This window comes from Chiloscyllium plagiosum, unplaced genomic scaffold, assembly GCF_037043375.1.
Source record: "Chiloscyllium plagiosum isolate Xiang-an unplaced genomic scaffold, Cpla_swu_hap1 HiC_scaffold_27, whole genome shotgun sequence".
NCBI lineage: Eukaryota > Metazoa > Chordata > Chondrichthyes > Orectolobiformes > Hemiscylliidae > Chiloscyllium > Chiloscyllium plagiosum.
This window is the reverse complement of record NW_028270165.1, coordinates 62,366,314-62,381,436: the sequence shown is the minus strand read 5'-3', so window position 1 is coordinate 62,381,436 and position 15,123 is coordinate 62,366,314. Positions and strand designations below refer to the sequence as shown.

Sequence of the window (15,123 nt, the reverse complement as noted above, 5' to 3'; positions counted from 1 at the left end):
AGATGGGTGGCACTAGTTTAGTTGGGGATCATGGACTGGTTGGTCTGAAGGGTCTGTTTCCAGGCTGCATGATTCCATAGCACGGAATGAATGAGGATCCATCCCAAAGATGATAAAGGTTTCAAGCACCACCTTAGGCAAATGTGTGGACACCCCTCCAGATAACTGAGGGCAGTGGGACACTGAGGGTCAGTAGATCAGTCAGCCAGCCAGTTCTCTCCAGGAGACTTGTCTCTCAAGAAAGGAAGTGGTTTCCTGCCCCATCAGCCAGATTACCCAGTTTGGATTAGGTCCTATATTTCCAACAAAATAGATAGACATGGCAGTGTCTATAACAAATATGTTATTAAACTTGGAAGCATGCTGAAGACATATACAAGGATGTTACCAGGATTCAAGGGTCTGTGTAAAAGGGAGAGGTTGGACAAGCTAAGATATTTTTATTTAGAGCATTAAGAGTCTGAGAGAGGCCCTTCGAGAAGTGAAGAGATCGTGAGAGGGTGAATGCACGGGGTTGGGGAAGTGAGGGCTAGAGGGCATCAGTTTAAGGTTAGAGGAAAAAGAATAAAAGGAAATGTGAGGGGCAAGGTTTCTTTTCACGCAGACGGTGGTACACATATGGAATGAGATGCCAGTGGAAGTGGTTGAGGTGGGTACATTAACAACATTTAAAAGGCATTGGGGCAAATACGTGGATAGGAAAGGTATGGAAGGAAATGGGCCAAGTGCAGGGAAATGGGCTTAGTGTTGATGGACAGTTTGGTCGGTGTGGACCATGTTGGGCCGAAGGGCCTGTCTCCTGCTGTAGGACTCTATGATTTGCATCTCTTTGTTGGTCAGACAGTTTTGAGTTTCCAAATGGAACATCTCACAATCAGGCCGAATAAAATCCAATCTCATTCGTCAACTCTGATGCGGAGGTGCTGGTGTTGAATTGGGGTGGACAAGGTCAGAAGTCACATGGCACCAGATGAAGTGATGAGGGGGCAGTACTCATGAAAGAGCAATGCTCCTAAAGCTTGTGATTTCAAATAAACTTGTTGCACTATAACATGGTGTCGTGTGACTTCAGACTTCTTCAACTCAAACTTGATGGGATACTTTGTCCAACTCGGCATATTTTATCAAGATTGCTTGGAGGAATTCTTTTTTTTAAAGATTAGATTCCCTACAGTATGGAAACAGGTCCTTTGGCCCAACAAGTCCACACTGGCCCTCCGCAGAGTAACCCAGCCATTCCCCTATCCCTCTACATTTACCCCAACTAATGCACCACACCGACACATCCCTGAACACTATGGGACAATTTAGATGGGCCAATTCATCCTAACCTGCACACCTTTAGACCAGGGGAAGGAAACCAGAGCACTCAGAGGTAACCCATACAGACGTGGGGCGTGCAACGTGAAAGCTACACACAGACTGTCTCCCCAAGGGTGGAATTGAACCCAGGTCAGCATCGTGAGGCAGTGATACTAACCACTGAGTCACCATGCCACCCCTGAGCCATATAGGTGGGCTTGGTGGGGGTGAGTCCAGCACAAAACACAAAAGCTCACTGCACCCACTGTCAGAATGGGCAGGAGGTTCAGCCCTGGGGGTGACCCACTGCAGTGTCACTGGTGGAATCTGATTGTTGGATGCACTGGTGCCTCCGCAAGTTGCAGGACAATGAGAACCTCCGCCTGCAGTCAGGGCAGGCAAACGGCCTCTCCCCAGTGTGGACCCATTGATGGGCCAGCAGTTTGGAGGAGTGGGTGAACCCCTTCCCGCACTCGGGGCAGCTGAATGGCTTTTCCCTGGTGTGGACCTGCTGGTGGGACAGCAGGTCAGAGGAATTGCTGAAAGCCTTACCACACTCAGAGCAAGCGAAAGGCCTCTCCCTCATGTGGATTTGCCGGTGTCTCAGCAGGTCTGAGGAATTGCTGAAGGCCTTCCCGCACACTGGACAGCTGAAGGGCCTCTCCCCCGTGTGGACCCGCTGATGGGCCAGCAGGTTGGAGGATTTACTGAAGGCCTTCCCGCATTCTGGGCAGCTGAAGGGCCTCTCCCCCGTGTGGATCCGCTGATGGGCCAGCAGGTTGGAGGAATTGCTGAAGGCCTTCCCACACTCTAGGCAGCTGAAGGGCCTCTCCCCCGTGTGGACCCGCTGGTGGCTCCGCAGGTGGGAGGTTTTGCTGAAGGCCTTCCCACACTCTGGGCAGCTGAAGGGCCTTTCCCCCGTGTGGATTCGCCGGTGGGTCAGCAGAGAGGAGGAATTGCTGAAGGCCTTCCCACACTCTGGGCAGCTAAAGGGCCGCTCCCCCGTGTGGACCCGCTGATGGACCAGCAGGGAGGAGGAATTGCTGAAGGCCTTCCCACACTCTGGGCAGCTGAAGGGCCTCACCCCCGTGTGGACCCGCCGGTGCCTCAGCAGGTTGGAGGAATCGCTGAAGGCCTTCCCGCATTCGGGGCAGCTGAATGGCCTCTCCCCCGTGTGGACCCGCCGGTGCGTCAGCAGGTTGGAGGAATTGCTGAAGGCTTTCCCGCACTCGTGGCAACTGAAGAGCCTCTCCCCTGCATGGATTCGCTGGTGGGTCTGGAGGTTGTCCACCCAAGTGAATCCTTTCCCGCACATGGAGCAGTAAAACTTCCTCTCACCAGTGTGTATATGCTGGTGGGGCAGCAGGACACAGGAGCAAGTAAAGCCCTTTGCCCGCTCGGGGCAGGAGAACGGCCTCTTCCCAGTGTGATTGCACTGATGAGCCGCCAGGACAGGTGGGACATGGAAGCCCTTCCCGCAGTCGCCACAATTCCATGGTTTCTCAACAGGGCGTGTTTCCTCAGGTTTCTCCATGGCCGAAGCTTCAGCTGCACACACACGTGTACAACCCTGCCATGAATTCTTCTTTCCAGGCAGTAGAGTTCTTTCAGGCTCCACACTCAGTGCGCTGCAACAGTAGGGTCTTTCAACCGTACTCAAACTGGAACCAAAAAGAACGCTTTGCTCCTTCTCACAGAATCATAGTTGAAAATTGTTGCGGTCCTGATGGATTGAGTAACTATCAGACATTGATGTGAAAGTGAGGACTGGAGACGCTGGAGAGTCAGAGTCAAAAACTGCATCGCTGGAAAAGCGCAGCACAGCAAGCAGCATCAGAGAAGCAGGAGAATCAACATTTTGGACATAAGCCCTTTATCTGTTAACTTGAAACTTCTGTCTTCAGATAGTCTGTAAGAAAAGATTACAAAAGTCATCACTGCCAATCCAGTTTTTTTTAATAGATATTTTTATTAGAAATTTAACATTTTAACAAGTTTACAAAAATAAACAAAACTCTCAGATATAAACATTGATATACAATTAACTCAAATATACAATAGCCAAAATTTAACAAAAAACAGAAAAAAAACGAAAAAGAAAAAAATCAAACAAAACTCAACTATCTACTAATCTAACCTACAACTAACCAGAGTGTATATTTAAGTCTCTTACATGCTCGGGATGTGTTAGCATCAGATATAATAAAACCCGTATTCGTGCGGGATTCGTCCCCCGAGGGGCCCCGGACCAGCCAGGTTTGTAATCTCAATTAAATAAAAGCCCTTGTTAGGATAGCCGAAATATCTGTATTTATGTAATTCAAGAAGGGCTGCCATATTTTATAAAATAATTCGGTCTTTCGGTGCACCATATTTGTAAGGAAGTCAAGGGGAATACATTCCATAATTAATCTGTGCCAATTTGAAAGTCCAGGGTGGCCCTCAGCCGCCCAGTTCACCAAAATATTTTTCCTTGCACGAAAGAAAGAATAGAAAATAGTCTCTTCCCGTACGTGTCCAGGGAGGGAAGGTTTGAAAAGCCCAAGAGGAGAGATACAGGGTCCACTTTAATTTCCGTTCCTAAAATTTCTGTCAGGGTACTTGCTACTTTAGTCCAATATCTACAGATCTTATGACAGGTCCATAGGCAATGTACATGAGTGCCCACTTCTATTTTGCATTTAGGACACATTGGAGATGCTCCTGCCTTAAATTTTGCCAATTGAACCGGTGCTATATGGGCCCTATGAAGTATCTTCAGCTGGATAGCCTGGGTTCTGTTACAGATAGTAATTCTTCTAGCATTTTCCCAAATATCATTCCACGTTTCTATAGATTTCTAGTCCCAAATCCTGATCTCATGTTTTAAGCAGATTATACATATCTCCCGATACTTTATCATGTAGTAAATGATAAATAGTACTGACGGAAAATACCCCCACTGGTCGTAGGACACTACATTCTCTATCTGATTTATAAAGACTATCTGATAACGTGGTCTTCTTCTGTATATAATCTCGAATTTGGAAGTATCGAAAGAGGTCTCCATTAGGTAATCCGAATTTCTGACGCAGCTGTTCAAAAGACATCAGGACCCCATCTTTAAATAGATCCCCTAAACATGAGATACCCCTGGATCTCCAGAGTTTAAAAGTGGCATCTGTCAACCCCAGTTGGAATCCCCATGCTCCCACTATCGGTGCATAAGGGGATGTTTTATGTGAATTGCCCTCATTTTGCCGCATTCTATTCCAAACACTGCCAGTCCAGTTAAGAATGAGATATCAAGGCATTGACACTGACACCAGACAGAAACTGTACATATAGATGTGGCAAATGTTAGTGGCAAGCCAGAGTGATAGAGATATGTAGCACAGAAACAGACCCTTCGGTCTAATTCATGCGTGCCAACGAGATAACCTAACCTAATCTCGGCCAATTTGCCAGCATTTGGCCCATATCGTCTAAACCCTTCCTAATCGTATACCCATCCAGATGCCTTTTAATGTCATAATTGTACCAGCACCCACCACTTCCTCTGACAGCTCTTTCCTTAAACATGCCACTTTCTGCATGAAAGACTTATCCCTTAGGTTCCTTTGTTAAGTTCTTTTGCTTGAGCTTCTTACACTGCAATACTCCAACTTCTGTGAACAACCAAACTTTATTAAGTACAGTACAAGCTGTGGAGAAACTCTTAACACTCTTCACAATGCTGGTACACAACAGTACCAAAAAAAAACAAACCCCTTAAACAAAGTAAAACTGAAACAGAGGCTTACAGTTGAAGTTAGAAGGGCAGAAGGAAACAGTGTTAGCAGCCTTTCTCCACATAGTCCACTGCTTAACCCACCCAAACGAGACTTCAGCTTTCAGGACTGACCACTCCCCTTTCATTGTACAGGTCACTTCTAAAACATAAAAGCTTTGGCCTCAAGTCTCATCTGTTCACATATAACCAAAAATGCCTCCCAATACTGTTTTTCATCTCTGTACTAAACCAGTCACTTCGGAGCCCAGGTTATTTTACCACCCCTGTGAAAAAAAAACCCAAGGACACAGCATCCTTGAGAAGAATGACCAGCTTTTAGTAAAAAGGACCAGCTTTGTGACTGAGGGATATAGGCCAAACACCGGCAGATGGGATTAGATTAGTTTGAGAACATAGCATGGAGTAGTTGGACTGAAGAGACTGTTTCTGTGCTGTTTGACTCGGTAATTGTTCTGCAATGGTCTGAAAACCATTTCCTTGCCTTCCCCCATAAACGTCCACTTCTTTGTTGTTCCAAAATCAGATGAACTCAGCCTTGAATATATTCAATGATCCCATAACTGCAGGAAGACATCCCCACTTCTGATCTCAATTCCTCTTGCTAAGATAACACCTGCTTTGCTCATTGCTTGCTGCACCTACCTCACAACTGGCATTAACTGGTATGGAAGGACGCTGAGGCCCCTTTATACACATTCCTGATGAAGGGCTCGTGCCTGTAACGCTGACTCTCCTGCTCATCGGATGCTGCCTCATCTGCTGTGCTTTTCGAGCACCACACTTTTTGACTCTGATCTCCAACATTTGCGGTCCTCACTTTCTCCACATCCCAATATATCACCATTTAAACAATGCATCTCCTTTCTGCTTCCCAGCCCACAGGGAATGCTATCACTTCACATCGTGGTACTGCATTTTCCATGAGTTTGCCAACTGAGACACAGACCTGGCCCAACTTTTCCAGAATCTCTCCCCTCCATAAATTGAGATTGAGAGAGAGACACACACAATAGGGGTGTCTCTGATTAGGAGGACCACGCTCCTTCCGGTCCTCCAGGGCTTCCTATTGGCCCAACAAAAGAAGATCACGCGCAGTTTCCGCGGACAACCAGGAGCACGCGCAGGTTTTGCTGACACCGGCGAACATGCGTAGTGTGTTGTCACCGAGGAGCATGCGCAAGATGCTCTGTGAAGTTGCTGGTGTTACCGACAGGTTTTGTGCCCAAATGACACTCGGAGACAAGAAAGGCTGGAGCGACATTTTATATTTATCCTGCAGCTCCACATTTTATTTGACGACTCATCTTTTCCTCAGGGTAGGGGATTCCCAAACTGGAGGGCATAGGTTGAGGGTGAGAGGGGAAAGATTTAAAAGGGACCTAAGAAGTAGAAAAAAAGTGTGAAAGTTAATTCCCCACAAGTGCCCTCTCCAAACCTGCACATCTTTGGATTGTGGGGAGAAACCGGAGCACCAAAGGAATCCCATGCAGACATGGGGAGAAGGTGCAAACTCCACTCAGACAGTTGCCCGAGACTGGGATCAAACCTGGGTCCCCAGCGCTATAAGGCAGCAATGCCAGCCACTGAGCCTATTCAGAAAAAGCAGCAATTGATTTATATGAGGGTGAGGGGGGAAAGGACTAAAAGGGACCTAAAGGGCAACTATTTTACACAGCGGGTGGTGCATGGATTGAATGAGCTCCCAGAGGAAGTGGTGGAGGCTGGTACAATTACAAAATTCAAAAGGCATCTGGATGGGTATATGAACAGGAAGGTTTGGAGGGATATGGGCCAAGAGCTGGCAAATGGGCCTAGATTAATTTAGGATATCCGATTGGCACGGAACAAACAGTATGTTTCCACACTCCACTACTGTTTCTATATAGTCAGAATTGTTATGACACGGACTGCACCCCCCCCCCCCCAACTAATTTAAACCCAAAAAAGATTTACCCCATGTGGTAATGTGAAAATTCAAGAGGTAAGGAACTGTTTCTAAAAGTCACTATTTAAAGTTTTATTTAATGATCTAGGACACTAACTTGCAAGTGTTTAAATCTGCTGGGATTTTTCGTACCGCCAAATCTATTCAAATCTGTCTAAACCAGTTCAAATCTCGGACGAAAGCCCTCACATTTTAAAACATTGTGTGCAACCTCCCCCACCTAATTTAAACCAGCAACATAGAGAAGGTTTAACCCATGCAGTAATCTGTAAAAATTCAAGAACCAAGAAACTATTCCCAAAGGTCAGTATTTAAAGTAAAAATTAACAACTTTATTTATTAAAGTCCAACGGTGAATAATTAATTAACAACTATTTACAACTCCTGTCTCTAACCTATCTTCTACCTTCCCCTATACAATACCAGTCCAATAAAAACCCCTGATTAAGATTTACCGAAAGATTCAAACTTCAAAACCAGCCAGCTGTTAAATCTTCTCTTTGTATCTTCCTCTGTAGATTTGCTCTCCAGGTCAGTGTCGATGTTTTTTCTCTGTGCAGACTCCTTCTCTGGACAGGTACCTCTCAGGAGTTCTCACTAGCAGCCTACATTTGTTGGTCTTTTGGCAGTTCTCCTGTAACTGTTCAACTTTTTGTTTTGATTTTGTACTCCAAAGCATCAAATCGTTTCATTGGTGTTAATATTAGATTGGATTAAATTCCCTACAGTGCGGAACCAGGCCCTTCAGTCCAACCAGTCCACACTGACACTCCAAACAGTAACCCACCCAGATCCATTTCCCTCTGACGAATGCATCTAACACTACGGGCAATATAGCATAGTCACTTCACCTGACCTGCACATCTTTGGACTGTGGGAGGAAACTGGAGCACCCAGAGCAAACCCACGCAGACACGGGGAGAATGTGCAAACTCCACACAGTCAGTCACCCAAGGCTGGAATCGACCCTGGTGGTGTGAGGCAGCAGTGCTAACCAATATTCTCAAAATACCAAATTCAAACTTGATTGGAATTCAGTATTTTGGGGCAAGATTTAAATCGATTGGCCAAAATTGAGTATGTTTTTGTCTCCAGGCAACCCAGCTACTGAGCTGTTCGACCAAATGTTAAATTGTTACCTTGTTCAGAACGCTTGGTGCTACGTCAGGTGGTTCTGCTCGCTTTTCAATTCTCTTGAAGGTAGAATACACCTCTACACCTTCTAACAGAACCAATTTTTCAAGACTAGGGTTCGGTCATTCACCCCTAACAGGAGAAAGTGAGTACTGCAGATGCTGGAGATTAGATCAAGAATGTGGTGCTGGAAAAGCACAGCAGGTCAGGCAACATCCAAGGAGCAGGAAAATTGACATTTCGGGAAAATTGACATTTCGAGCAAAAGCCTCATTCACCCCGAACAGCCTGTCCTCAACTGCACATAGTTCAAAGCAAGTTTGAGAAAGATGGCTGCAGCTTTGTCTTAATATAAAATTGAACATGCGTTCAAACTTTACTACTATTTCTGAATATATTATTTTAGCTATTCTCAATTTGAAAGATCAGCCATTTCTCGTGCATCCCCATCTCCCAGGCAGTTTCATCATCAACCATTTTCTCTCTCTCTCTCTCTCTCTCTCTCTTCTAAGAGCTTGATAGAGCGATCAAAGAGAGCTTGAGGCATGAGAAAGTTCAGTGGGAGTTGGAAGAGAGACAGAATGGACAGGGTGACAGAGTGTGGGGGCCATTGAGAGACTGGGGGGAACAGAGGGTGGTGGGGGCGGAAAGGAAAGACTCGGGGGTCAAAGGGTGGAGGAAGAGAATGAGGGGGAAAGAGAGAAAATGGGGGGCAGAGAGTTGAGGGGTGAGAGAGAATGGATGGGGGCAGTGGGTGGGGAGAGAGACAGCACAATTCCCACCTTCCCCAGGACTGGGGCAGTGTCCCATGAACTGGAGCCTACTCCTCCCACAGCAGGTCATTTCTCAATCCACATATGGCTAAAGGAGAAGAATTATGTAATCCCTGCACGCCATTTCACCTATCAAATTCACACCGACCTTCCACACAGCATCCCACCCAGACTCATCCACTTACCCTACAGCCCTGCAGTTCCCCATGGCTAACCCACTCTAACCTGCACATCCCTGGACACTTTAGCACAGCCGATCCATCCAAAACTGCAGATCCTTGGACTGTGGAAGGAAACCGGAGCACCCAGAGGTAACCTGCGCAGACAGAAGGGGGAGAACATACCAAAGTTCACACAGACAGTCACGAGAAGATGGAATCAAATCGCTTCTAACAATTCTCCCATACCTGCAAAACCCTGAGCACCATGGGTAATTTAGCAGAGCCAATCCACCCTAACCTGGGCAAAGCTAAAAATCACATGATGCCAGTCCAACAGGTTTATTTGGAAGCACTAGCTTTCGGAGCACTGCTCCTTCATCAGGTGGTTGTGGAGTCTAAGATCATAAGACACTGAGTCTACAGCAAAACATTACAGAGTCATGCCACTGAGATGATACATTGAAGAAACCTAGATTGTAAAGTCTTTCATCTTTAGAATGAGTTGCTGGTGTCATTAATATGTAAACCCCAGAACTTCTTATAAGTCACCTACTCAAGATAACAAGGTTTTATAAGAAAAGATTACAACTTAGCTCAGACAATGCATTAAAGGTGTGAGGCCAGAGTCTGTCTGCATCCCAGTTTTTGAGTCAGACTAGTTCTATTTCCAAAGTGGAATTTATAAAATATTCCATGTATTATCTGCCTGCAGATTGTGCATTTTTTGAGTAAAATAGATGGTATCTGCAAATACAAATTCACCCCATAGACCTCGGTGTGTGCACGAGGGAGAGTAAAAGTCTAGTTCCATACTGTATATCTCTATGTCTATTGCATAACAGATGCTTTATTTCTGTTGATGTAAATATTGTTATAAATCGTAGCTGGGTACTAATACTTAGATGTAAGGGAGAGACAATTTTTCAATTAGGGCACTATAAGAATCCTGGCAGACCCCTATTTCGAGGTTACTTGCCAATGAACAGACACAAGCACCTATTTAATTCTAACGTTTCGCCTTTTTTGTTATATTTTCTGGTATGATACTCTGTGTCTGGATGGTTGACAGGCTGGGAGATTGTGGGCTGGACTTTGATTGACTTTTATTGTTCCGGAAGGTGTCAAAGGAGGTTAAAGCTTCAGCAGAAATGAAGCAGAGCTGAGAACGGACAACAACTGTGTGGGAACAGGGAGATCAATAGAGGACAAAGAAACCAGGACCTGAAATCCGAGCTGACACCAGACTACCCTGTGATCAGTGCTTTGATTAGCAGTGTCAACCCTCTACCTTTACCTAGCTTCTCATTCGACTTGAATGCCACATCTCCCCTCAATATTTAGGATCCAATCCTTGTCATCCTGAAGCTATGTCTCTGTAAGGAGTCCCAGATCATAATTATTCTCTTCAATGTGTGCAGTCAATTCATTCACTTTTGTTACGTTGCAGCGCTATTACGACACAGAGTAACCCCCTCTGCTAAATTAAACCAGAAACACAGAAATGATTCACCCCACGCAGTAATATGTAAAAGTTTGAGAGGCAAAGTACTATCCCAGAGGTAAATATTTAAAGTAAGAATTAACAACTTTACTCTTTATGTCCAACACAGAGTATTAAAACTCACAAAAATGCCTGGTTTTATAATCCAAAACATCGGATCATTTTATTGGTATCAATATTATCAAAATACATAATTCAAACTTGATTGGACTTTGGTATTTTGGGGCAAAATTTAAACTGATTGGCCAAATTTGAATTTGTTTGTGCCTCATGGCAACCCGGTTGCTCTATTTGTGTTGACCAAATATTACATTCTCATCTTGTTTAGAACACTTTGTTCTGCTCAGCTTTTTAACTCCCTTCAAGGTACAGTACCTCTACCCCTTCAAGGTACAGTACCTCTACCCCTTCATAACAAGCACAAATTCAGATTCTGAGCTTTTAGTTTTATTGTTTGTAATCTTTTGAATCCAGTATTAATTGCTGGTACGTTTATTCTCCTTGTTCCTTTCTATTTTTCTCTGACGTTCATTTTCCACATCACTACATTGCTTACCAACCTTGATTTGGATTGGCCATGCTAAATTGCCCATAGTGCCCAGGGATGTACAGGTTAGGTGGGTTAGCCAATGGGAAATGTAGGGTTATTGATTCATAGTAATAGAAGTAGGAGTAGGCCGTTTGGCCTGTTGAGCCTGCTTCACCATTTATTAAGATCGTGGCTGATCTATCCATCATCTCAGCTCTTCTTACTTGTGTTATCTCAAACTCTTGATTCCCTAAGGGGCGCGAGGGGTGTATGAGCAGGATGGTCTTCGGAGGGGTCAGAATGGACTTGATGGGCTGAATAGCCAGCTTCCACACTGTAGGGCTTCTATGATTTACCGCAGTTGTGTTTGCCTCAGATCACAGCTCCCAGAATCTCCCACCTTCTGCAAATCGAAAGACAAATCCCATCCTGACCTCTCGTATGTACGTTATCTAAATGCTTAATTGTTTCTAGTAAATACAGCCCACACCTCCCTCTGCTGCCAGTAACGTTTACAATGCTGATGAAACAATGACATTCCTGCAGTACTGAAAATCGTAAGGCTTCTAACAATACCAGTTACTGATTCACCGCTCCTCCTGATGGACAACATTGGAAATACAATGTTGGAGGCTGGCAGAAATGAGCAGTTTAACTCAAAATTCCACCTAACCCTTCACTGGGCACCCCAATCAGCACACTGTCCTTACTGCTGGTAAGCCTTAAAGCACTTCACCCCCACAGTGCAATGAATTCCTACTTTCCACAAAATCCTAGACGTACTCACGTACTCAGTTGCTGTCTCACCAATGAAATATTTCATTGTCACTTCTTCTGCTTCCAGTAAAGGCAAAACACCTTTGAAAGCTGCTCTGAAAGTCCAATCTTCACAACAACACTTCTGCTTTCACACAAGATGATTAAAGTCATACAGCACAGAAACAGAGCCTTCGGTCCAACTCATCCATGCCGACCAGATATCCTAAACTCATCTAATTCCATTTGCCAGCATTTGGCCTGTATCCCTCTAAATCCTTCTTATTCACATACCCATCCAGATGCCTTTTAAATGTTGTAATTGTAGCAGCCTCCACCATTTCCTCTGGCAGCTCATTCCAAACATGCACTACCCTCTGTGTGAAAAAGTTGCCCCTCAGGTCCGTTTTAAATCTTTCCCTTTTCACGCGAATCCTATGCCCTCTAGGTTTGAAGTTGCCTACCATGGGGAAAGGATTTTGTCTATCCAACCTATCCATACCCCTTATAAACTTCTGTAAGGTCACCCATCAGCCTCTAATGCTACAGGGAAATTATCCCTGGCGTATTCAGCATCTTCCTATCGCTCAAACCCTCCAACTCTGCCTACATCTTTGTAAATCTTTTCTGAACCATTTTAAGTTTCACAACGTTCTTCTCGAGGAGGGCAACTGGAATTGCACACAGTTTTCCAAAAGTGGCCTAACATGACCTCCCAACCCCTGTACTCAATGCTCTGACCAATAAAGGAAAGCGTACCAAATGCCTTCTTCACAATCCTGTCTCCCTGCAATTCCACTTTCAAGGAATTATGAACCTGCAAGGACACTGTTTAGCAACACTCCCCATTAACTATGTAAGTCGTGCCCTGATTTGCCTTTCAAAATGTAACACCTCACATTTATCTAAATTAAATTCATGTTGCCATTCCTCGGCCCATCAGCCCATCCGATCAATTCTAATTTATATTGAACTTTATTTCCTCTCTCATCCCCTAAAAGCTGAGAATCTCCATCCCACACACACTCCCCCCGTTCTGACTTTGCTGAACCTAATTCCTGCTGTAACTCATCCTGAAGGGTGTGGTTCATGCTGATTAACAGGCCCACACTCGGGGGAGGTGGAGATCTAATTGAAACAGACAGAATTCTGAATGGCCTGGACAAAGTGCACATGGGGAAGATGTTCCTATTGGTAGGAGAGTCTAGGACCCGAGGGCACAGCATCAGAGTAAAAGGAATATCTTTTAGAACAAAGATAAGGCGAAACATTTTCAGCCGGTGAGTGGTGAATATGTGGAATTCATTGCTACAGAAGGCTGTGGAGGCCAGGTCACTGAGTAGATTTAAGATGGAGATAGATAGGTTCTTGAGTATCAAGGGGATGGAGGGTTACAGGGAGAAAGTGGGAGAATGGGATTGAGAAACTTATCAGCCAGAACTTAATAGTGCAGCACCCCTGATGGGCTCAGAGGCCTAATTTCTGCTCCTGTGTTTTATGGTCTCTTGCTGTTCTGGACTAGGAGTGTGCAAATTGGGAGCAGGAATAGGGCATTTAGCCTGTCGAGCTTGCACCAGCATTGAACAGATCATAAGTAGATCTGAGTATACCGACGTAAAAGGCTAAAACAAGGACTGCAGATGCTGGAAACCAGAGTCTAGATTAGAGTGGTGCTGGAAAAGCACAGCAGATCAGGTAGCTCCTCGGATGCTGCCTGACCTGCCATGAATATACCTACATTCAGGTTAATAAGCTGGAAATTTTTCCACTGGAGCAGAGGAGGATTATAACATCGTGAGGGGTATAGATCAGGTGAACGGCCAAAACTCTCTCTCAAGCATGGGGGTCAAGATTACTGAGCAAATTTTGAAAGAGAGAGAGGAGAAAGATTTTAAAAGGACATGAGGGTCGCCATTTTCTTCCCCCCTGACTGTGGTTTGTGTGTGGAATGAATTTCCAGACAAAGGGGTGGATGCAGATACAGTTAGAACATTTAAAAGACATTTGGATTAGTATATGAATGATGAAGTTTAATTTAAATAAATGTGAAGTGCTGGATTTTGGGAAAGCAAATCAAAGTAGGACTTAGCATAAAGTGTATAAGGTCCTGGGGAGTGTTGCTGAATAAAGAGACCTTGGAGTGCAGGTTCATAGTTCCTTGAAGGTCGAGTCCCAGGTAGAGAGGATAGTGAAGGCAGCATTTGGCATGCTTTCCTTTATCGGGTACAGCACTGAGTAAAGGAGTTGGGAGGTAGTGATGTTGCAGCTCTACAGGACATTGGTGAGGCCACATTTGGAATATTGCATGCAACTCTGGTCTCCTGCCCATCAGAAGGACGGTGTGAAACTTGAAAGGGTTCAGAAAAGATTTACCAGCATGTTGCCAGATTTGAAAAAAATAGCTCTAGGGAGAGGCTGAATAGGCTGCGGCTGTTTCCCTGGAGCGTCGGAGGCTGAGGGATGACCTTAGGAGGTTTATAAAGTCATGAGAGGCATGGATAGGGTAAATAGACAAAGTCTTCTCCCTGGGGTGGGGTAGTGCAGAACTAAAGGTTTTGGGCGAACGGGGAAAGACATAAAAGAGCTCAAAGGGGAGCCTTTTCACACAGTAGTGCATATATGAAATGACCAGCCAGAGGAAGTGGTGGAGACTGGTATAATTACAGAATTTAAGAGGCATTTGGATTGGTCTATAATAGAAGGGGTTCGAGGGATATGGCCCAGGGCTGGCAAATAGACTAGATTAGGATAACTGATAGTCATGGACAAATTGGACCAAAGGGTCTGTTTCTGTGCTGTACATCTCTATGACTCCAATATAAAAGGTTCAGAGGGATATAGGTTAAACACAGGCAGATGGGTCCAGTTTAGTTTGAGAACATAGTAAGTGATCTGCACTGGTCTTGCCTCCCCCATAATCATCACTTCTTTGTTGTTCAAAAATCAGATGAACTCAGCCTTGGATATATTCAATTACGCCCAAACTGCAGGAAGGCGTCCCCACTTCTGATCTCAATTCCTCTTGCTAATATACCACTTGCCTTGCTCACTACTTGCTGCACCTGTCTGACAACTTGCATTGACTGGATTAGAAGGACGCAGAGGCCCCTTTGTTCATCCACACATCATTGCTGATGAAAGGCTCGAGCCTGAAATGTCAATTCTCCTGTATTTGCCATTGAAAAAAAGACCTGGACTAACTTTCCCAGATTCTGTCCCCTCCCTGGATTCACTCCGTTTCCCTTCAGTT

General features: G+C 45.0%; 1 protein-coding gene and 1 pseudogene across 2 annotated transcripts in view; both read right to left on the bottom strand.

Annotated features, from left to right (window-relative positions):
• LOC148144411 (uncharacterized) overlaps positions 1 to 15,123 on the bottom strand; it is a 269,470-nt pseudogene that overhangs the window by 87,632 nt on the left and 166,715 nt on the right. The window lies entirely within an intron of this gene.
• LOC148144421 (uncharacterized) overlaps positions 98 to 15,123 on the bottom strand; it is a 59,993-nt gene continuing 44,967 nt past the window's right edge. Inside the window, exon 2 of the mRNA XM_087975325.1 lies at positions 98 to 2,998. Coding sequence (XP_087831451.1) covers positions 1,589 to 2,998 — 1,410 coding nt within the window. The 3' untranslated portion in view covers positions 98 to 1,588. The remainder of the gene's footprint in view (positions 2,999 to 15,123) is intronic.